Source organism: Artemia sp. Qi Xiang Cuo, chromosome 5 (assembly GCF_049724085.1).
Source record: "Artemia sp. Qi Xiang Cuo chromosome 5, ASM4972408v1, whole genome shotgun sequence".
Lineage (NCBI taxonomy): Eukaryota > Metazoa > Arthropoda > Branchiopoda > Anostraca > Artemiidae > Artemia > Artemia sp. Qi Xiang Cuo.
Window position 1 is genome coordinate 68,150,396 of NC_142798.1, and position 23,169 is coordinate 68,173,564.

Sequence of the window (23,169 nt, forward strand, 5' to 3'; positions counted from 1 at the left end):
TATGTTGTTTGTATAAATTGTTATCTAACTCTAAAGATCCTAGAGGTCTGTTTTTTTAGGAATCATTCCACTGTAGTTTAATCTAGTTCTCGTTTCCCGTAATTTCTTTAAAACGTATAGAAGCTTGTTTTTTTAGGAATAATTTTATTGCGTGAAATCTAGTTCTTGCGTCGCATGTTTTCTTTAAAACTTAGATTGTTTTATTAGGAACCATTCCTCACCTGTCCAATCTGTTCAATATCGGTTTGGTTAAAAACGTAGGTAATTAGGAATTGTGAAGAAATAGGAATAAGGGGGTTGTTGGAATAAATTAAAATGATGTTTTTTTTATAAATAAGGCCTTAGTAGCAGTATCACACCCAATAAAGCAGTTTAAATCTGTTAAAAAATGATAGAGGCCTCAAATTGAGTTAAAACCGTACCATACAAGCAATAAAAGTAGGCAAACCTGCTATAAAGACCACTGAGGCCACAATTAAATTAAATCCATAGAGGCGAATGAAAGAAGGTAAATCTGCCACAAAACCATAGAGGCCTCAAAATATATTAAAACGTTAAAGCGGGTAGATCTGCTGCAAAACTATACAAGCCTTAGTAGATAAATCACAGTCAATAAAACAAGTGTAAATCCATCATATCAATTTTACCAAATTATTACCAAAGGCACATTTATTACCAAAAGCCAAATTATTACCAATTTATTACCAAAGGCACACAATTGCATAAATGCGATAGATTTATACTAATAAATATGACGAGATTCTAAGAACACAAATGAGTTTCTCCGCTACCCCTTAAGTATGCAACTGAGTATTTTAAATCTAAAGAACAACATAAGTAGGAAAAGTTTCAACGCCGCAGTTATTGTTCCGCATTGACATCAGAACATAGCCATCATTTCCCCAATAAGTGGACCACGAGTTTCGAACTAGCCAGTATGGCTCTCCTTTAAGGGTTCCGTAGCCAACACCCAAGACGGCATGGTCTAGGTCATCTAAAGTGTTTCCTGAAAAAAAAAAAAAACTGAAACTGTTTCCTTTTTTTTTTTTTATCTCACCTCCTCTCCTGTCGGTGACATAATAATCTTTTTCACATAATTTCAAAACTTTAATGTAACCTACACTAATTTAAAAACGACATTTATTTTTTTTAAATTTTATCCAGACAATATTGATAAAAACACACTCTGCTACTATACATAATTAACATGATCAAAGTTTTTAAAAGGATTATTAGCCTTCATTATCATTTTCTGTATTTTTATCCTATATTTTAATTTTTTCCCTTTTACCCTTCATCTGAAATTGTTTCCTTTAATTCCAAATATAAGTACGTGATTATAGTTCAAAAATGTGTATTTCATCTCTTCAATTTTTTTTATTTTTTTTTCTGAACTTACTATTTCTTAAAGAGCCTTTTACGAAGTTAAAAACTGCTGGGAGTCTTAAAATATTTTTCTGAACTCGCTTTCTCTTGAGAATTTAGAATTATCAATCATACATTTAAAGCATTAACGTTAAACCAACTAGTTCTTAATCACACTTTAATAGAAGTACTGTCAATACTTGAATGCCACAATCCTCCCCCCCCCCCCGCAAAAGCTCAGGAGGGCCCATGGGCATCAATTTTGTTAGGTTTTATTTTCTTTCCAAATGAGCTAATTCTTTTTCCCCATTAAAAAAAAAAAAAAAATCAAAATACGTCTACTTTATATTAATAGTGAAGAATATATAACTGGCATTAGGAAACTAAACATTTAATTTAATTATGAAACCCGGAGCCACATGCCCCGAGAAATTTTTTCATGGTTATTAATGAATCCCCTTTAAGGAAATTTAAGAACATTATCATTGAAATCTCTCCTTTTATTTCAGAAGACAAGTAATTAAATGTATAAGAATTAATTTTAAAAGCTATTAATCAAAAGCTATCAATCTAGATCTCGACAAAAACTGTCCGCAAAAATCACGGCTTGGGAAAGAAAAAAGTATTTGAAGCCAATGTACGAATTTGAGGATTAAACAGTAACCAACTTAGAGAGCTGCACTTCAAGAGTATAAATAGATATAGATATAGTCAAAAGTATTTGAATAAAATTTACGAGTTTGAGCATCAAACAGAAACCAACTTAGAGAGTTGCACTTCAAGAGCACAAATAGATGTAGATATAGTCAAAAGCATTTGAATAAAATTTACGAGTTTGAGCATCAAACAGAAACCAACTTAGAGAGTTGCACTTCAAGAGCACAAATAGATGTAGATATAGTCAAAAGCATTTGAATAAAATTTACGAATTTGAAAAATCTACGAATTTGAGTATCAAACAGTAACCAACATGGGTGCCCATATGGGGGGCTGGGGGGGGGGCCCCCCCCTGGCTGAATGATGCTGCCTTATTTTTATATTTTTGTTCTGAGATTTCTATTATATAGCATTAAAAGTGCCAATTAGATGAGGTTTGCCCCCCCCCCTGGAATTCAGCTTATGGGCGCCCATGGTAACCAACTAAGAAGCTGCACCCTTAGAGAGTTGCACTTTACGAGCACAAATAGAAATAGTCCCCGAGGCACAATTTTTATGAAAACTTTTTTCAAGAATTTTTTATGAATTCCAAAATATTTTAATAACTAACAGACTGTTAAGTTTTTATAAAACATTTTTCTAAACTTGCATTCCCTTAAGAGTTTAATTTTATCAATTACATCTTAAAAGCAATAACAAAAAGCTTACTAGTTCTTATTCACACCCCACTAAAAGTGAAACCAACACTTTAGTATCATAATCCCCCCCTCGTGTTCAGGGAGACCTTTGAACAGAATTATCCCCCTAGACTGAACGATTTATTAATCGTGAATTTACTGATGTATACATTTAACACTAACTACTTAGTGAGCTGCTCCCTTAGGAGGCATACGTTAAAATTAAATATAGAAATACTCGATTCGGTAGAATTTGTCTGAACTTGTTCTCTCTTGTGAGTCTTTCTCACGAGAACCCAAAAATCTATGGAATTTGTAAAAGATATTTTCAACATTTTTCTAAACTAGCTTTCTTTTAAGAGTTTAATTTTATGAATCATATCTTAAAAGCAATAAAGAAAACCTTACTAGTTCTTATTGACACCTCACTAAAAGTGAAACCAAAACTTGAGTACCACTGCCACGTCCCCCCCCCACAGCTCAGGGGGATCTTTGAACATAATTATCCCCTTAGACTGCACAATTTACGAAGCGTGAATTTATGAATTCGAAAGACTTTACTGAAGTCACTCTCTCTTATGAGTCTATCTTAAGAGAACTTCATCTAAAGATTTTTTAAAATATTTTCAACATTTTTCTGAGCTCCTTCTCTCTTGAGTTCAATCTTAAAATCATATCAAACAGTTCGTGGTAACGAACTGTAAGTAAGGAGCGACCCGGCTCAATGGTAACCGAAACTCTAGAAAACGGGTTTTTGATACCAATAGATACATCAAAAGAATCAGATTTCAATGCTGATTTCAAACATAAAACTTTCATCAGGTTTAGTGCTACCCATAAAAAGTTACGCGCCTGAGAAAATTTGGCTGATTTTCAAAGATAGGGGGAAAGACCCCCTAAAAGTTATAGAACCTTAATGAAAATGGCATCATCAGATTCAGCGTATTAGAGAACCCTACTATAGAGGTTTCAAGCTCCTATCTACAAAAATGTGGAATTTTGCATTTTTTGCCAGAAGAAAGATCACGGATGCGTGTTTATTTGTTGTTTTTTTTTCCCAGGGGTGATCGTATCGACCCAGTGGTTCTAGAATATCGTGGGAGGGCTCATTGGAACGGAAATTGAAAGTTCTAGTGCCCTTTTTAAGTGCCCAAAAAATGTAGGGCAACTAGGCCCCCTCCCACGCTCATTTTTTTCCCAAAGTCATCCGATCAAAATTTTGAGATAGCCATTTTGTTCACCATGGTCGAAAATATGATAAATATGTCTTTTAGGATGACCTAATCCCCTGAAGTCCCCTGGGGGAGGGCTGAAATTTGTGAACTTCACCCCATGTTAAAATATAGTTTTAGTTATTGGGAAGTATACAGCCATGTTCAGGAGGTTTTTTTTAGGGTAGTGAGGGGGGGGGGTCGTAAGGGATGGTAGTGGATCTGTCCATGAAGGAAGTTTTAATGGGGGAAGGGAAATTGCCATGAAGGGGGCGCCGGACTTGCCAGCATTATTTATTGGTTATTGGGAAGTATAGAGACATTGTCAGGACGGATTTTTTTCTGGAGCATGGGGCTGGAGGAGGGGATTTCTTGGGAGAATCAATCTATGGAGGTATTACTTTGGCGCAGGGGGCATTTTTATGAGGCAGTTGCCGTATTTCCAAACATTATTAAAAAAATCATCAGAAATTAAATTAAAAAAAAACAAGTTTTTTTCAACTGAAAAGAAGAAGCAACATTAGAACTTTAAACGAACAGAAATTATAACGTATATCAGGGGGTTCTCCCCCAAGTCAATACCTCGCTCTTTACGCTACAGTTTTTTTTAGTGCTTTCAAAAGAGCTATCTATTCTAACTAAACGGCCTTTGTGATTCAGGGGTTTGTGAATTAAATTTGTTTTTAACTTTTAACGTAAAGAGCGAGGTATTGACTAAGGGGAGAACCCCCTCATATACGTAATAACATATAAGTAATTAAAAAAAAACAATAAAAAAACAAGCGATACGGCTCAATAGTGCTCGAAACTTTTAAAAACGTAATTTTGATGTCAATAAATGTATCAAAAGAATAGGTTTATAATGCTGATTCTAAATATATAAATTTTATTAAGTTTAGTATTACTCATCAAAGGCTACGAGCCTGAGAAAATTTACCCGATTTTTTAAAGAGGGGGAAACATCCCCTAAAAGTGAAAGAATTTTATTGAAAATCACATCGTCAGATTCAGCGTATCATAAAACCCTATAACATAGGTTTCAAACTCATATCTGCAAAAATCTGCAACTTTGTATTTTTGCTAGAAGCAAAATATACGAAGATAGAAGTTAGTTACGTAAGTTAATTTTTAAATTACGTCATAACCAAATTTAGAGACATCCATTTAGCAAAAGAAAAGTAAAATTTTTATGCAAATTTTGTTTATTTATTCAATGACGGCGAGCCAAAACAAAACCTGCATTAACTAAAAAACGATCAGAAATTAAATAAAAAAAACAAGTTTTTTAAACTGAAAGTAAAGAGCGACATTAAACTTAAAACGAACAGAAATTATTCCGTATATGAAAGGGGTTGTCCCCTCCTCAACGCCTCACTCTTTACGCTAAAGTTTGACTCTGTCTCATAACTTTATTTTTTAAAACAATAAAAAACTTTAGCGTAAAGAGCGAGGCGTTGAGGAGGGGACAGCCACTTTCATATACGGAATAATTTCTGTTCGTTTTAAGTTTTAATGTCGCTCCTTACTTTCAGTTTAAAAAACTTGTTTTTTTTATTTAATTTTAAAAGCATTGACAAGCTTATTAGTTCTTAATCACACCTCACAAAAAGTGGCATCAGAACTTACGGTTCATAGCCCACTCCTCCCTTCCCCCATAAAAGCTCAGGTAGGCCTTTTGAGCATAATTAGAATGAATCCTTCTATTAACTGGAAAATTAAAATGCACTCATTTAATTATTAATTAAAATCCTTCAATGCTTAACTAATTACATTGATTATTTAAAAATAATAAATACTTAATTAATTAAATATAAGATGCCAGTTAGTTCTATATATTAAAAAACAGCTCGAAGTACCCAGGACAGTGAAAACAAAACCTGATTGTTTGAATTGATTATTCAGAAACTTACACAACCATGTACGTATTATTTTATCATTTTATTATAATATTTTTTATTTTATATTTGTTTTATTTATTATTTTAATTACTTTATAATAAAAAAAAAACAGTTCGAAGTACCAAGGACAGTGAAAACTGACAGTCATATACGTATTTTATAATGCAAAACACCTCCATATGTAGTTATCGAGTTTTTGGTAGTAAAGGGCGCCATTTTAAAAAAAAGAAAAAGAAACTTGGATGAAAAAATAGGCTAAAACAGATGGCACCAAACGAGGTATGAAGGTGTAGCTTTCTTTTGAAGGTGTAGCTGCCTTTGGGAATCAACAGACTGGCAACGCTTGAATTTTTATGGACGAAAAGCGTTGTCAAACTTGACTTCTTAGTTTTTCTTATCTGTTTTCACGGTTCAGCGTGGCAACACCGACGAAAACGCAATACCGCCCTAAAGATTTGTAATTTTAAAACAACCCAAAGAAAAATCTTACAAAATCCTAGTTTTGAGGCAGGAATAGAAAGATGGGTTCACGAAGCAAAAAGTATTTATATTTTGATGCCTTGGTACTTTAGTAAGTTCGTAAACAAATTTTGGAAAAAAACGTAAGTTGGTTCAAAGGTGTGTTTTTCAACTTCTTCTTCCCTCACACTGACCAAAACATCACAAAACAAAATCTTAAAAGGGCCGGCTACCCATTAATACAGCAATAAAAATTGATATAGATAGTACTTTTACTGATTATATCATCTGGTCCATAGGGAATTCCTACGGAACTACGCTGATTCATAGATCAGCGACTGAAGAAAAAGGGCTTAGAGCATAGGTCCACAAAGTGGAAACTACAATCCCCCTCCCCCTAGGTGCGTGAGACCCAGTCCTACGGTGTAAGTCCCTCACAAAACTTCTTGCTAGATCTATTTGTAAAACATTTCTCATAAATTAAAAAGAACTAACCACACTTAGGTTCATAGTAGACACCGTTGGCATAAAAGGCAAACGACAAGTGGGCAGCGTCAATCGCAACGGAAATTGGCCCATGCTTCCAAATAGCAATCCTCAATGCATCGGAGTCACCGCTTGTTACATTAACATAACCCTTGATTGGTGCGACCATATTAACATTATCCAAGTGACAATAGCCATCCTAAAAAGGATAAGAAGTAATTATAACTACACAATGGATTAAAGGGAGCAGTGGTTACTACCCCCTAAGAACCAATCAAGGACCACTCCCCCTCTTCAAGATTTGTATTAATATTTTGGTTGTGCTCACCAATTATACCAATCTGTATACAAAATCAACAAAATCCAAATACAAAATCAACAATCTGTTCTGGCGAGACATTGTTAATCAGATATCATGCTTTAGCGACCAAAAAAGATCTTATTGATCATCACTATCGCACCAAACCGTATTATCCCCGGGTGTTGAAATCCCTAGCTACGCCTTTGGACACTACTACTACTACTACTAACAATTGACCGCAGCACCAAGCCGCGTGAGGCCAACACAGCTAGGCATGCTCCTCCTCTATCCTAATCTATTCAAAGCCTCCCTTTTTACATCATCCAAGGAAGTTCCCATTTCCTTTAAATTTTTCTTTATGACGTCCTTCCACCTCAGACGAGGACAACCTGTTTTCCGTTAAGCCCTAGACGGTTGGCCGAAAAAAACAATCTTCGGCAATCTGTCATCCTGTATCCGCACAACGTGCCCTAACCACCTCAAGCTTTCTTTCATTATAGCCCTAGAGAGCGGTAATGAACCAAATTTTTCGTACAGCTTATTGTTTGAAATACGGTCAGTCAGCCGGGTACCCAGAACAATCCGTAAGCAATTTCTCTGGAAAACATCTAGCAAATCTTCATCCACTTTTCGGAGCGCCCATGCTTCAGAGCCATATTTGACCACTGTCATTACTGTAGCTTCTGATATTCTAATCTTGGTTTGCAGACTTATCTTCCTACTCTTCCAAACTTTTTTTAACTGTGAAAAAACACCCTGAGCCTTGGCTATTCTACATTTAACATCTTCACTGCTCCCACCGTCTTTACTAATAATGCTGCCAAAAAAAGTGAAGCTGCCCACCTGATCAATTTTTTCGTTACCCAATGTCACCTTTTCATCTTCACTTATTCCTAGCCTTAGTGACTTAGTCTTCTTAACATCAATTTTCAGACCCATTCTAGCACCCTGAACCCACAAAACCTATAAAAGTTCATTCATTTTGCTCAGACTTTCATCTAGGAAGCTTAAATCCACTGCATAATCTAAGTCCAGGAGACTTTTTCCTCTCCATTTGATTCCGTGGTCTCCCATTGCCTTTCCTATGCTCCTTAAGACAAAGTCCATCAAAATAATCCATATAAAGGGGGATTGAACACAACCTTGCTTAACTTCTGATTTAATACAAAAACCAGCTGCTAACCTCATTTCCTACCTTAACCGCGGTAGTGTTATTCTCGTACATAGCACTAATCACTTTACTGTATTTGTCAGGTATACCATACAAGGATAAAACATTTGCTAAAGCTCTTCTATCAACAGAATCGAACGCTTGCCCATAATCTGTAGAACTGAGGACCAAAGGTGTTGGACAACTCAGGCACTTCTCAGAGAAGAGTGAAAATTTGGTCGACACATCCTCTACCTTTTCTAAACCCCACTGTTCTTCTCTTAAAACTTTGTCTACAGCATCGCTCAGTCTAAAATGTATCATATTACTAAGTAATTTCCTACCTACAGAGACCAGACTAATGCCTCAATAATTACCACACTCACTCTTATCACCTTTCTTATAAAATGGCTTAATTAAGGCTTTCCTAAAATCGTTAGGTACTTCCCCTTTTTTCAAAAATCATATTCATAATTTTCAGTAACTTATTTCTAACCTCAGAGCCACAACATTTAAGAAACTCATTTACTACCCTATCAGCACCTGGAGCCTTATTATTTTTTAAGCCTTTTAGTACTGTCGCTAATTTTTCCTCACAAAACAAATCTTCGTTCACATCCTAGGTATCAGTAACTTTCTAATTTTCCTTTTTATCTTTTCCTGCAACTCTATCTCGGTTTAGCAAATTCTCAAAATGTTCTGCCCATCTCTCTTCAACTTTTTCCTTATCACTAATTGTGGCCCCGTTCCTATCTTTAGCTGGGACAAGTCCGGATTGACCACTCCCTCTATTGACATACCAGTACAATATTTTATTATTGCCGTCTAGCTGCATCTTCCAGATCCTCGACAATTTTATCCATGGCCTCCACTTCACACCTCCTTAACCCCTGCTCTAATTATACTGCTACCATTGGTAAATTAAATACATACAGGACGGTTAGTACCTCTCTTGTTAAATATTTTGCCTATAATAATGATTGGTGGCCTTTAAATTAGGACTCTCTAGATTCTTATGCTTCAAGTTTGAATAAACCAGTGTGTTTTACTTGGCTAACATTGGATAGCCCATTGGATATCAGTTTTGGTGCGCAAAATTCAACTGATTGAATATTTCAAAAGTTTGAACTCATTTTGTAAGTTTCAAACTATTACTCATGTGACTAATTTCTATTTATCAGTCCTTCTACAATCTCGCCACCGTGTATCTTCTGGCAACCTTATGGGAATACATATATCCTGGGAACATACTCAGACTGGAACTTCAACCCCGGGAATATCTAGCTCCATTTGAACAACAACTACTACAATGTACAACTCAGTGCAGCATCAAGCCACCTGAAGCCATCAAACGTGCAGACACTCCTCCTCCACTCTCTTAAAGATATAACCCACATACCATTTAATTCGATTTATAATGAGTGAGTGAATTTCTTGAATGACTGAGTTGAATGAATGTAACTACTAAGCTATGATTCTTATATATCTTTTAGGGTTTTTTTTTTTTTTTTTTTTTTTTTAGTTTGCTTGATGTTTTAACATAACTGAGTCAGTATATTGGCCAGGAGGCCATTATCACAGGGAAGGCTACACGCTTTATAATGTTTACCTTTAAGCAATATGCAATTTTTGATAAATCTGCAGGTGGCATTATAATTTAGCTAGGATGAAAGTGAAAACATCACTTAATGCCTTTTTTATGCTCTTCTATAATTCAATAATCGCTTCTGTCGCAAATTGCATCTTGAGCCCCTAAAGGGGCCCCAAAGTTATTTCATTTATGTAACCACACAAAAAAGTTATCAACAGTAGTTAAGTTGTTGAAAGGTTGTTATAAACATATCACTAGTTTATAAATAAGTTGTTCAAGAGTAATATATTCCAAAAATAATTATTTATAACAATTCAAACCTCATTTATTGGGCAACAAAAATATAAACCGTTTTCCTAACGTTTCAAGTTTTTCAAATGCCGTCGATAAAGATAGCACTGAATTTTGCAATTCGAAACTTTGCCGTCGACAATCCAGGGTATATTCCAATTCAGGGTATATATTTGCACATTAGGGGGATGGGGTGGATAAATTTCATGGTAACTTTGCAGTGGACCATATAATTTAGCTAGGATGAAAGTGAAAACCTCATTTGAGTGTTTTTTTATGCTCTTTCATAATTCATATAAAATACCTTCGGGGCCACCTTAAGGGCTCAAGATGCAATTTGCGACAGAAGCGATTATTGTATTGTGAAAGAGCATAAAAAAGGCATCAATGATTTTCCGCACCGCATTTTCTCTTAGGGTTTAATCTTAAAATCACAATTTAAAAGCATTGACAAGCTTTATAGTTCTCAAACACACCTCACAAAAAGTGGTATTAGCACTTACGATTCATAGCCCACTCCCCCCTTCCCCCCACAAAAGCTCAGGTAGGCTTTTTGAGCATAATTAGAATGAACCCTTCTATTATCTGGAAAATTAAAATGCACTTAAAATCCTTCAATGCTTAACTAATTACATTTATTATCTAAAAAATAAAAAATACTTGAGTAATTAAATATAAGATGCCAGTTAGCTCTATATATTAAAAAAAAACAGTTTTAGATGGGAGTTTTAGATGGCTGCACAAGAAATCAAAGTTTTAGTCGAATAGAAGAATTATATTATGACTCATCTTCAAATTTCAGAACCTTGTTCAGAATAGCCAAGAAGGAAGAAGGTTTTCCACTATTTACTTCGTTAATGAATAAGTGGCGTCTTAGAAGATTTCAAGGATAAGGCAATGTGGTACCATTTTAGTAAAGTAATGCATTTCTAGGAATGAAGTAAACACGCTTTAAAGTAAACACATTTCGCTCTTCCCCTTAAACCTGCACTTAGTCATGAACTGACCCGCCCTCGAATAATTTTTCTGACTACTGTGTTGTTTAGTGCTGAGGTGCATTTTAGGTGTTGTGCCGTCAGTAGGGCGGCACTCAGATGCTGGACTCAGTCTTGGATCAAGGTCTTCGTTTAACACTGTTAAGCTTACGACTAACCAAATTCAAAAGTTGGGCTGATCAGATTCAAAATTCAAAGGGCTTGAGACTTGATCCAAGGTTGAGCCCAGTGTCTGAACACCGCTTAAAAAAATCTTATTAATTGGCTTTATTTTTTAAATTCAAACTTCTTTCCCTAAGCCCATGATTGTGGTAGCTGAGTCCTTTACCAGCAACGAGTGTTGTATATGCAGCCAAGGCAATTCAAGGCATCCTTTTAAAAGACGAAATTATGAAAGCGAAGAAGAAATGGAAGAAAATATGAAATAAATTCTTACAGCTCCTAAATAGGGCCCATACGATTCATCAGTGGGGATTCCCTTGTGCTTGATCATCCATTGGTAAGCTCGAAAGTCTTCACCACCATCACACCCATTGTTTCCAAAGCCCCAACTGCAGTCAACTAAAGCCTGTGTGAGAAAGATGATAATTGTTATGAATCTTTTGAAAGACGAGCTTAAAGCTGTGGAATTGTTGCCAGGAAATTAAATATAATATGGTCAAAAACTCTCATGTCAGTTACTATCCAATTCTCTTGTATTCACATTTATAGGAGTAGACAGAGGAGCAAGGAGGAGCACACATGGTCACAGCAAGAGGAGCAAGGATGAACAATCCTCTCCTGTGAAACTCATTATCCCCTTCTCTTAGAAAACTCTACAAAAGTGGTTGTAAAGCTTAGTTCTGATAAAAGAGTGCAAATTTCAATAAAGAGATTCGTAGAAATGTTATTAAAACCGTAAAAATCAAACTAAATTTAAGCAGGGGAGGGGCCTCTGGCGGCCGAAAAATGTGTATAACTTAAGTAAAACTGGACTTAAGCGCCAGCGGTGGTCCTCAATCCAGATTTTACTCCTTTTGACGCTTTGGCGAAAGGTTTCCCACAATGTTTATGTTTCAAAATAAGGTCGTCCAAATACTTCTACAACATCCATAATACGCAATCCACAAGGTGTATGACATCTTAGCCTAATTACAAGAAAAAGTTAATGAACTAAACAATTTGGATGCCAAAATGCGATCAGTTCAAATAGCTTGAGAGAAGAATTCTATCTTTTTTCGGACAATTGTACACATTTAGTTGACTTTGAATTAGGCAATTATTCAACTTCGAAATGCTACGGCTTCACAATTTAAAAATTTGACCTCAGTTTTCCGTCGTTACTGGCCAACTTGTTACCTTTAAGGAATCCGTTAAACTACGTTGAATTCCTTTCCGAGCCCCACTAAATACTTCATACAAGTTATCTAGAAAACTTTGAGACCAGCTTTATTTATACTTTTCAGCTGCCTTTCAGTATTATAAGTTACATCACCATCTTCACAAGGCTGTGGAGACCAACATTCCATACAGGAGGTAAGAGTACTCAACTTTTTCAGGCTCCGAACCTGCACTACTATTCTACCACGAGTCCAGTTGGGAAAACATACCCGTTGCGGAATAGCGACTAATTTGTAATCCCCCCCTCAAAGGGAACAAGAAAAAGAGAAGAAAAATAAATCATATAATGATAATTTCAAGCTAATTTGTCCCCACTTTTCAACCATATATATCATTGGTTTCTAGTTTTCTCCTGTACCGGATTTCGCCGGTAATTATTCCACAGATAGGTCGAACATAAGCCTTTTTTCGAGGAGCCAATCATTCTGTGGAGGTGATGGGGCTCAACACCGTATCCATCAACACCCATCCTCCCAAAAAAAAATCTCCAATTCATAAGAGAGTAGCAAAAATGCATATAAACAAGTTTTCGATGCATTTTATAGATTGTTTTTTTTAATACAGCCCTCGAAACAAAAAACCCACCCCCGAACCAAGATCCTGGATATGCCCTTGGTAGTGTTTACTCAAATTCTTACGCTCAGAAACTACGATCCTACTCTACCACAAATTCAGTTGAAAAAATATACCTGTTGCGAAACAGCGACTAATTTTCCTGTTTTGACAAAAAGGGCTCCTTCAATTGCACCAGCAGTACCAAAACTCCAGCATGAGCCGCAAACACTTTGATCTAAAATTACCCTTACGTTCATATTACTTATTATAATTGTACAACACTAATATTAATTATATTAATATTGACGTTTGATCAAGGAATTTGAGAATATTCTAAAAGAGGACGAGAAAAACAGAGGGGTACAGGTAGGAGAGAAGAGAAAATTGAGAGAGATAGAGTATATACTTGCGTTTACAAAGGCTTCAAATAAAGTAATAAAGAAAACTAATAAAGTTATAAAGAAAAACTCCCCGGGATAATCAACAGATAAATAATAAATTAATGATAAATTTCAGACCCGTCCATAAGAAAACTTTAATCGTAGTTTATGCCTCCTGAAGCCTTTTAGATGGTAGCTTAGGTGGCAGTTTTAATAGGGTGGGATAAGAAGGTAACGGGGACTCACCCGGGGGGACTCGGGGAACAATCCTTAAAGAAATAAATTTTCCGGAATAGTCAGGACTTCTCATTCACATTTTTTTTTTATTATTAGCTTCCTCTCCCCCTGGGGAAAATTTGCCTCGGATAGCATGCAGGATGGCTGTTCAGAATAAAATGAAACCAATAGTATGGTACGAGTGCCTTCGCCAGTGTGTCGATGCGTGTGAATAAATAAATGAATGGTATATTCAAAATGTCTAATTACAAACTCAAATGAGCACATTTGCGTTCAAGTCGAATAAATATAAAGATAAAAAATAGATCGGTTAATAGCTACATAGAATGATGTTATACTGTACACTCGTCAGCCTAATATTCAGGCAAAATAATTTACCAACAAAATTTATTACCTTTAAAACTAAGGGACAATAAGTAAATAAAGAAAAATTATATTATGTAAATTATGAGATACAACAGAATATCCTGTGCTGAATTTTGGATCAGTAGTAGTAGCTTAGTACCTTATGCAGAAGTAATTTTTTCAGCTTAAAAATTCGTATATTGTATTGGCTGCAGATTAACAAAAGAAATACGTCATTCTTTGTAAGAAAAATCAATATTAGAAATTTCTACAACTACTTATTACTTTTTCCTGTTATTTTGTTTCTTTTTATTAATTCATAAATTTTAATATTAAGAGTAAACTGATATTTTATTCATATGTTTATTAACCTTAACTCATATAATAACTGATATTTTACTTAATTTATAAATGTAACTTAATTTATAAATGTAACGAAGGAACTCGATTTCCTAATTCTACCAAAAACTCATAATGAACAATCATTTTTTTTTAGTCCAAGTTTATAGTGTAATTCAGGAATTAGATCATCGCCGTAATCCAATGCAACCGGTGTGCTGCGGTACCATGATGTGCTGAGAGATATTAAAATGTGATTTGCATGAACCATGAGACTTGAACAGATTAACTTTGAAAGACTGCAGCATACAATTGTTTGTTTTACTCTGTACAGTCTTCCTATATCTCTATCATAAGCATAGTCAACACAGGCAGAGATAGAGAAAGAGGGGGCGGGGGGTAGACCTATCAAAAGACTGACTTTTTAAACTACCAATATACAAAAAAGATATTGCCAAATAAGGACGGATAATTCATTTGTAAGCAGAACAATCTTTAACGCACATGACATAGTTAACCCAACATCTCGTTCAGCTTCCCGGGAAAATAGTGATCAAATTATCCTTTATTTCTTTTCAATGACTTTCACTGATTTTATTTTTTTACTCACCCATTTTTGATTCGCCCATCAATTTGCAATAGAAACATGTTACTGTAGACATGTCCTTCAGACAACGTTTAAATTAATATATCTAATTATTTTTTTAACTTGATTCATTTTCAATCTTACTTTGCTCACTATTTGCAAACTTTAAAAAATTATCTCTTCTTCGGAAACCCAGCTGAACCAGCTTAGGAAAACCAGTTGACTTTCTGTTAACACGCAGAAGATACAAGGGACATCATTCATAAGTAATTACTGACCTTTTATTCAGTGGCAGTTCTAGGCCCGGGAACGGAGGTATTCCCCCCCCCCACAGTTTTCTGACATCTGACATTATATTTTTACAATCCTATTAAGGTGCTTAATTGACTAAGTATATTAAATAATTGTCACAATTGTAGTTTTTTGTACACCTTGTCCAACACTCCCAGTTTATTAGGCCTAAAACCGTTACTGTATTTATTTGTATTATCAATTACAAAAAAAGCGAGAAGAACTCTCACGAGTACCACTTTAAATCCAAACATACTATTTGACTTTTTTAACGGTAATAAAAGTAATAATTACCGTTATTAATTAAATAACGGTAAAAAAAAAATCTAAATTACTACCCATCAGCAACTATAACAGCCTTTTTATTCGGCCAAACTGATTATACATGACATTATTTTATTACCTCAGACTGAGTAGTATACAATCCAGCATAATCATTTTTCTTTCGCCGGACGTCAGAGATAAACAAAGTAAATACTTCAAAGGAAGTACGTCAAGCACTGAGATCGAATTACCATTAGATCCTAATGGTAATTTAATTTAAAATTTAATTAAAAATTTGATTACCGACCTAATGGTAACTTAAAATTGTAATTTTAAAGTACCAAGGATATCAAAGTAAACATTTTTTTTGCCCCATGGACCCATCTAACGACTAACCATATTTTAAAACCGTGATTTTCGAGGATTTTTCTTTTGGTTGTTTCATAATTATGAAGCTTTTAGGGCAGTATCATGTTTTTGTCAGTGTTGCCACCTTGAACCGTGGAAATAAATAAACCAACTAATAAACTAATGAAGAACAAACATTTGATAACAAATACTTTTCGTCCGTAAAATTCAAACGTTACTCATCTCTTTATTCCCAAAAACAACTACACCTAATTCCATTTTATACATGTGTCATTAATCATGCTTAGTTTTTTTTTTCCTGTCTTGTAAGAGATAGCGTAATTTAGTTGAGGCTTTTGCCAATACTATGAAAGCTGTTTAAAAAAAAATGAATTTTGAATAAGATTGTTTTTAGCTATTTTTCACCCACGTTCCCTTTGTTTTTAAATTGGCGGCTTCTAGAAGCGAAAACTCCTTAACTGGATGGGGGGGGGGGTCGTTGTTATTGATAATGGCAAGTCCCGATTTTTCGTTATGCCCGAGTCAAACTATAGTCATACTTGTCGACAAATCAATATTAAGCACGACTATAGCGCCAATTATACATCATTATGTATAAGCATAATAATATGTATGTACTACATATTAATAATTGGAATATGTAACTACGGAATATATACATAGTTATGGCATATATATTTGTAACTATGGATAAAATTAGTAACTGACCAATCAGAGTCGATAGTTAAGAAAGACATAGTTCTTTGAAACTAGAAAATATGGTAGCTATGGTAGCCTGGAACATTAATTTTTCTATCTTTAACATGAATCTGGCAAAAAATACGAGGACTTCATGTTAATGCTAAAATTTGTGTCAGTATATATAGTAGGCCTACATAGTATAAAATATAGCATATAGTATATATAAATAGTATATATTAAAAACTTTATAGTAGTATACGACAACAATTTTAATAACTGGTGGCTTGGGGAACTGAAGGTAAAAAAAATTCCTGCAAAACCTCATGGAATAATGTTGGATCAGAGAAAAAGCTAAGTTACAGGGTCTCGACAGGCGACATGTTAAGGCTACCGGCGACCTTGACGAAAAGCAGGCGAGTCGCAACAACAACAACATCGATGAAAATGATGAAGATAACTTCGTTGCGGCTTGTAATGTAAGTTTCTTAAAAGGTGACGTGAAGCAGGCTCTTACATCCAAAGATATCTGCCGACATAAATTAGACAACCTGTGCCTTTGAAGCCAGACTCAATGACCATGGTAAAGCCACGGTTAATGATCCAGAATTGGCTGGCATATGCCTTTTTTATAATTCTAGCTCAAGCAACAGTTACGGACGTCATGGTGTTGAATTCATCCTTAGTGAGAAGACCAAATCGTCAGTGCTAGAGTAGTATCCAGTCTCCGCTTGAATAGCAAAAACCCGGCTGCATGGAGTCCCTTTTAAAGTCACTGTAACAAAAGCGCATGCACCAACCCGAGATTCTCCTAACAACCAGAAAGACCAATTTTATGACGATTTACTGGCGGCCCTTAACAAATTTCCTAGTCGAGATCAGCTTGTGATTGGGTATTTTTCAATTCAAGGGTCTTATATACCAGAGCATGGAAGTATTGAACCATACAGACGCGAAAAACGATGTATGAATAGTATGAGTCTTATATTCCTTGATGTTTCACAGGAATTTAGTGGACCATCGATTCCCCAAGCCGTCAGTTACCCTGGTGCGTCAGCTCTCTGAAACTCAGTTAGGCCGTTTAAGAGAATTTCATCTTTCCACCACTTTGAGGTGCAAAAGGATTTCCCATACGGACGTTAGGGACGGGAGCCAAATGCTTGACCTCACTTGTCGCAGCCCACAACTTCTACAAAACGTGGGAATAAACCTTGCCATGTAAAGCTCCCTAAGTCCGAGAGAACCTTTTGAAGGGCCCCATAATCTTCTATAACCAAGTTCTCAAATACAATGCGGCAGTCATATTGTGATTTGTAATTAAGATATTTAAAATAGTGTTGACGTTTAAGAAGCGTTTATAGAATACAATTTTACAACTTATAACAGTAATATGATAACTTTTATACCATTTTGTAGTATAACACAAAACATAATCCAACATCATTTTCTTGTAGAGAATAATTATTAAACAAAAAATTAAGTTAATTAATAAACAAATAATAGTAATAATAGCAATACCTCTCACTGGAGTTACTGCTCCTCTTAGCCTCCAATCCAATGCCTTTGGTACGTCTCCTAGCTCCTTTTTAGTGTATTTGAAAGGGAGACCACCATTATAGCCACCCCTTGATTTTTGCTTTCCTCGCAAAACTTTCAACTCAGCTTGAGTTCTATCAGCCAGGTGATTAACGCCAAGTTTGAATGACAAATCGGCTCTGTTCTTTGAATGAATGTACCTAAGACAAGACGAAAAGTCAACATCAGTGTCACAAAAGTCAACAACAAGACAAGTTTTACATCAGTGTAATACCTACACATGGGGACGGGGTCTGGGGGGGGATTAGGTTGGTCTAATTAACCTTAAAAAAGAACACTCTTCATTCTATAAAACCTCGCATCTCTTCAATCTTTTCAGCTCCTGGCCTGACCATCCTAAATTTCGAACATGTGTGAATTTTGGAACGACTGCAAAACTTCTCAAGAAAAGGGGACTCCCAGAGAAGTAGCTGAAGAAGCTGTCAGTCCAAAATTAAGTTAACGCAAAACGCATCCCCAAAGCAGGATGCTGTTAGGAGCAGAAGTCTTTGAGTAGCCTTCAGAAAATAACAGACAAATTTATAAGGCTTTCAATAGTAATTGACCAATCATGATATTGATGAGTTTTAGCATACAATTTAAGTTCTCTAAAAACCTAAGCAAGCTCAGTTTTCAGTGAAGTGCTAGTTTTCCAGAATTCTACAATCATAGGGAGATATATAAGTCAGTTTTCTTGAGGTAGTTTCTTGAGTTTCTAGACTACGAAGCAATATTTTTTTTTGTTTAAGCTTCAACCTTGCTCTTTACTTCCAACAGAAAAACATTTTTTTTTTTTAAGTTAATAAGTATGAAAATTGGCAAAAAAGATCAGTTTGAATTTATTTTAATAAATCCAAATTAGGGAAGAGCTCTTAAACAATGATTGAGCAAAGTAAACATTTTGATAAATGGGGTGCTAAATTGACACAATAATATAACAAAGTGGCCTTCTGAAGTGGGTGGGAAGAAGGGTACGGGGGAAAAGTCTACCAGAGGACTCTCGTGTTCCAAAAAATAAACTAAAAAAATGAATAAAACCTAATGGTCTACTACCTGCACCACCGTATCCTGTTTCCAGTCTAAACAAATTCATATAAATTCAAAACGCGCTATTTTGAAATAATTATTATCAAAATCGTTGTGATTTCTATCTTGTTTTTTGCTCGACAATCTATTATGAATACATTGTTGATTATTATTTTTATGGCTTTTTTTTTGGGGGGGGGGGACATAAAGTATATAGGACATTTAATTACTTGAATCTATTCAAGTAGCATAATCAGATTCTTTTCATTAATTTGTCTTTGTAATTTGTCCGCCTTTTCTGTATAACATTGTTAAGAGAGAAAGTAAAAAAAAAAAAAAAACACAGAAATAAGCAAACTCTCATTTTGAAATATAGAAATTTCTATTTTCAGCATTTCCTAAGTCAAGAAAAAAAAACACCATTTACAAATAGCAAGTTACAATTAGATTAGCAAATTACACATTACAATCTAATTAAAATTTACAATTAGAAAAATAAGAAGTTTTCTGAATTACTCAAGCCTCCTTAGAACAGGACAGACCTTCTCAGGTTTCAGGAGACTCCCTTCCCTTGACACGCCACTTTATTCATCTTTAAATACTACTACTACTACTAACAACTCATCGCAGCACCAAGTCGCCTGAGTCCAACACAGCTACACACGCTCCTCCTCCACCCCAATCTATTCAAAGCCTCCCTTTTTACACCCACCCACGAAGCTCCCATGACCTATAAATCTTTCTGGATGACGTCCTTCCACCCCAAGTTATAACAACCTTATTTCAGTTTAACCCTAGACTGTTGGCAAAAAAGAACAATCTTAGGCAATCTATCATACTTCATCCTCACAACATGCCCAAACCACCTCAACCTATCTTTCATTATAGACCTAGAAAGCGGTATTAACCACATTTTTCGTATAGCCTATTGTTTGAAATTCGGTCAGTCAGCCGGGTACCCAGAACAATCCTTAAGCAATTTCTCTGGAAAACATCTAGCAAATTTTCATCCGCTTTTCGGAGCGTCCATGCTTCAGAGCCATATTTGACCACTGTCATCACTGTAGCTTCTAATATTCTAATCTTGGTTTGTAGACTTATCTTCCTATTCTTCCAGACTTTTTTTTAACTGTGAAAAAACACCCTGAGCCTTGGCTATTCTAATTTTAACATCTTCACTGCTCCCACCATCTTTACTAATAATACTACCAAGGTAAGTGAAGCTGCCCACCTGATCAATCTTTTCATTAACCAACGTCACCTTTTCATCTTCACTTATTCCTAGCCTTAGTGACTTAGTCTTCCTAACATTAATTTTCAAACCAATACTAGCACCCTGAACTCGCAAAGCCTCTAAATGTTCATTTATTTTGCTCCCACTTTCATCGAGTAGGCATACATCATCAGCTCAATCTAAGTCCAGGATAGTTTTTCCTCACCATTTGATTCCGTGGTCTCCCGTTGCCGTTCCTGTGCTGTTTAAGAAAAAGCCCATCAAATGGAGTCATATACCTGGGGATAGAACAGAGTCCTCCTTAACACCCGATTTAATACAAAAGCAGCTGCTAACCTCATGTCCTACCTTAACTGCAGCACTTTTATTCTCTTACATAGCACTAATCACTTAAATGTGTTTATTTGGTATACCATACAAGTATGAAAACTTTACTAAAAGTCCTCTATCGAAAAAGTTAAACACTTCTTCACAATCTATAAAACTGAGAAGCAAAGATGTTGGACAGCTCGGGCACTTCTAAATTATTAACCTAAGAGTGAAAAGTTGGTCGACACATCCTCTATCTTTTCTAAAACCGCACTGCTCTTCTCTTAAAACTTTGTCTACGGCATCTCTCAGTCTAAAAAGTATCATATTACTAAGCAATTTGCTACCTACAGAGACCAGACTAATATCTCGATAATTACCACACTCACTTTTATCACCTTTCTTATAAAGTGGCTTAATTAAGGTTTTCCTAAAATAATTAGGTACTTCCCCTTTTTCAAAAATCATATTCAAAATCATCAGTAACTTATTTCTAACCTCAGAGCCACCATATTTAAGAAACTCATTTACTACCCTATCAGCACCTGGAGCCTTATTATTCTTTAATCCCTTTAGTACTGTTGCTAATTCCTCCTCACAAAATAAATCTTCCTTCGCATCCAAGGTATCAAAAACTTTTTCATTTTCCTCTATATTTTTTCCTGTAACTCTATCTCGGTTAAGCAAATCCTTAAAATGTTCGGCCCATCTCACTTTAGCATTTTCCTTATCGCTAATTGCCACCCCATATTCCTATATTACTGGGACAAGTCCGGATTGACTACTACCTCTCAATTTGTTAACGTGCCAGTACAATATTTTACTATTATGCCGTCTAGCTGCATCTTCTAAATCCTCGGCAATTTTATCCATGGCCTCCACTTCACACCTTCTTAGTTCATATTTCAATGCTTTCTCCACTTTCTTTACATTTTTTTTGTTTTCATCCAATCTATCAATCAGATATTTCTTATGAAAGTCCTTTCTCCTTTCTATTAAACATAAAGCTTTTTCACTAATATTTTTAGCTGCAGTTCTAGCTTTCTTCCCTACTACACCTTCAGCAACTTCACATATTATTTTTGTAAAATTATTCCAACCATCTTCCACATTATCAAATTTTAAACTCTCAAGATTAGTATTCAACTGTTCCTGGAAAGTTTCTCTCAAATTCTCATCCTGGAGTCTACCAACATCATAACTTCCCGGGAGGTAATTACCCTTCCTATATTTCAGTTTTAAATTAACCCTTGACGCTACCAGACGGTGATCTTAACTTTTAACATCAATAACAGCACTTCTATATATCCTAGTATCTTGTATTGATCCTGCCAGTCTTTGGTTTACTATAGCATACTCAATAGGGTTTTCTGTCTTACGATCACGTGACTACCATGTTAACTTATGAGCCATTTTATGACCAAACACCGTATTGGTTATAACTAGATTGTTATACCTACAAAATTGCAAAAGTCTGTATCCAATACTGTTTTCTTTTCCTACACCAAATTTACCTAAGCTGGGATACCATCTATCCTTATTTCTACCAACCTGGGCGTTAAAATCTCCCAGTAATAACATCATATTTCTACCTGGGACCTTGTCTATTTGCTCCTGTAACTGTAGGTAAAATTCATCTGAGTCACTAGTATCTCCATCAGTCGGTTCTACAGGGGCGTATACTACTATAACTGATACCCTGAACTTTCTATTCGATGGTGAAACAAAACTTTAAGAATTTTAGGGAATTTTAATAACCAAACGGTAATTAGATAATTATCGGCAATCAGATAAGTTAAAGGTAATTAGATAATTATCAGCCATATGAATGGTTAACCCATACAAGATACGTGAGTTCATGGAAAATTACCGTAAGAAAATGAGTAGTCAGGAACCTAATTATTATCCTCAGCTAAGAATAAAAAGGTTTGAAGGAGGAGCTTACAGCCAACGCACTACAGATCTGCACGCAAACCCTGTGTAGCCAATTAGGGCCAACTATGGCAGTACCTAATTAAAATTACAGAATTATTAAGCATGTTATTAATAAAGTAAAATTTGATCCAATTTATTTTTAGTATGTTTTGCTTCCTCTTTTCGGTTTTACATAGCCTTTTTCTCTCTCTTCTTTTCCTCTGTTTTAAGCGTGAACATAAATTAGTAGAGTAACGTTCAAATATGTTCCTCTATTTCCCACACTAATTAGCCTTAGCGGAATTATTAAAACGTACATCTTGTAGAATTTATTTAGAGTAAATAACAGCCTCATTTATAATGAATAATTCATAATATTATCAATAATAATTGTTAATACTATGAATAATAATAACAATCATAATAATATTATCATGAATAAATTATTTGTAATGAACAACAGAAACGAATTAAAATTTAACACCACCCTAACAAGTACACTTTGCAATCGTTTCCTGAAGCAATTATAAACTTATAACGGGTCTAGGCCCCCCCCCCCCTCTCCGTGGAAATTCCCCCAGCCCCATATTTCCCCTGGATAATGTC

At 35.2% G+C, this 23,169-nt stretch overlaps 1 protein-coding gene across 1 annotated transcript in view; it reads right to left on the reverse strand.

The window, feature by feature from the left end:
• Nucleotides 1–681: 681 nt before the first annotated feature.
• Nucleotides 682–23,169, reverse strand: part of CtsK1 (C1 family peptidase 26-29-p) — a 126,363-nt gene continuing 103,875 nt past the window's right edge. The window contains exons 8-12 of the mRNA XM_089089877.1: nucleotides 18,024–18,241; nucleotides 13,151–13,251; nucleotides 11,518–11,649; nucleotides 6,763–6,952; nucleotides 682–1,006 (exon numbers count right to left, since the gene is read on the reverse strand). Coding sequence (XP_088946003.1) covers nucleotides 822–1,006; nucleotides 6,763–6,952; nucleotides 11,518–11,649; nucleotides 13,151–13,251; nucleotides 18,024–18,241 — 826 coding nt within the window. The 3' untranslated portion in view covers nucleotides 682–821. The remainder of the gene's footprint in view (nucleotides 1,007–6,762; nucleotides 6,953–11,517; nucleotides 11,650–13,150; nucleotides 13,252–18,023; nucleotides 18,242–23,169) is intronic.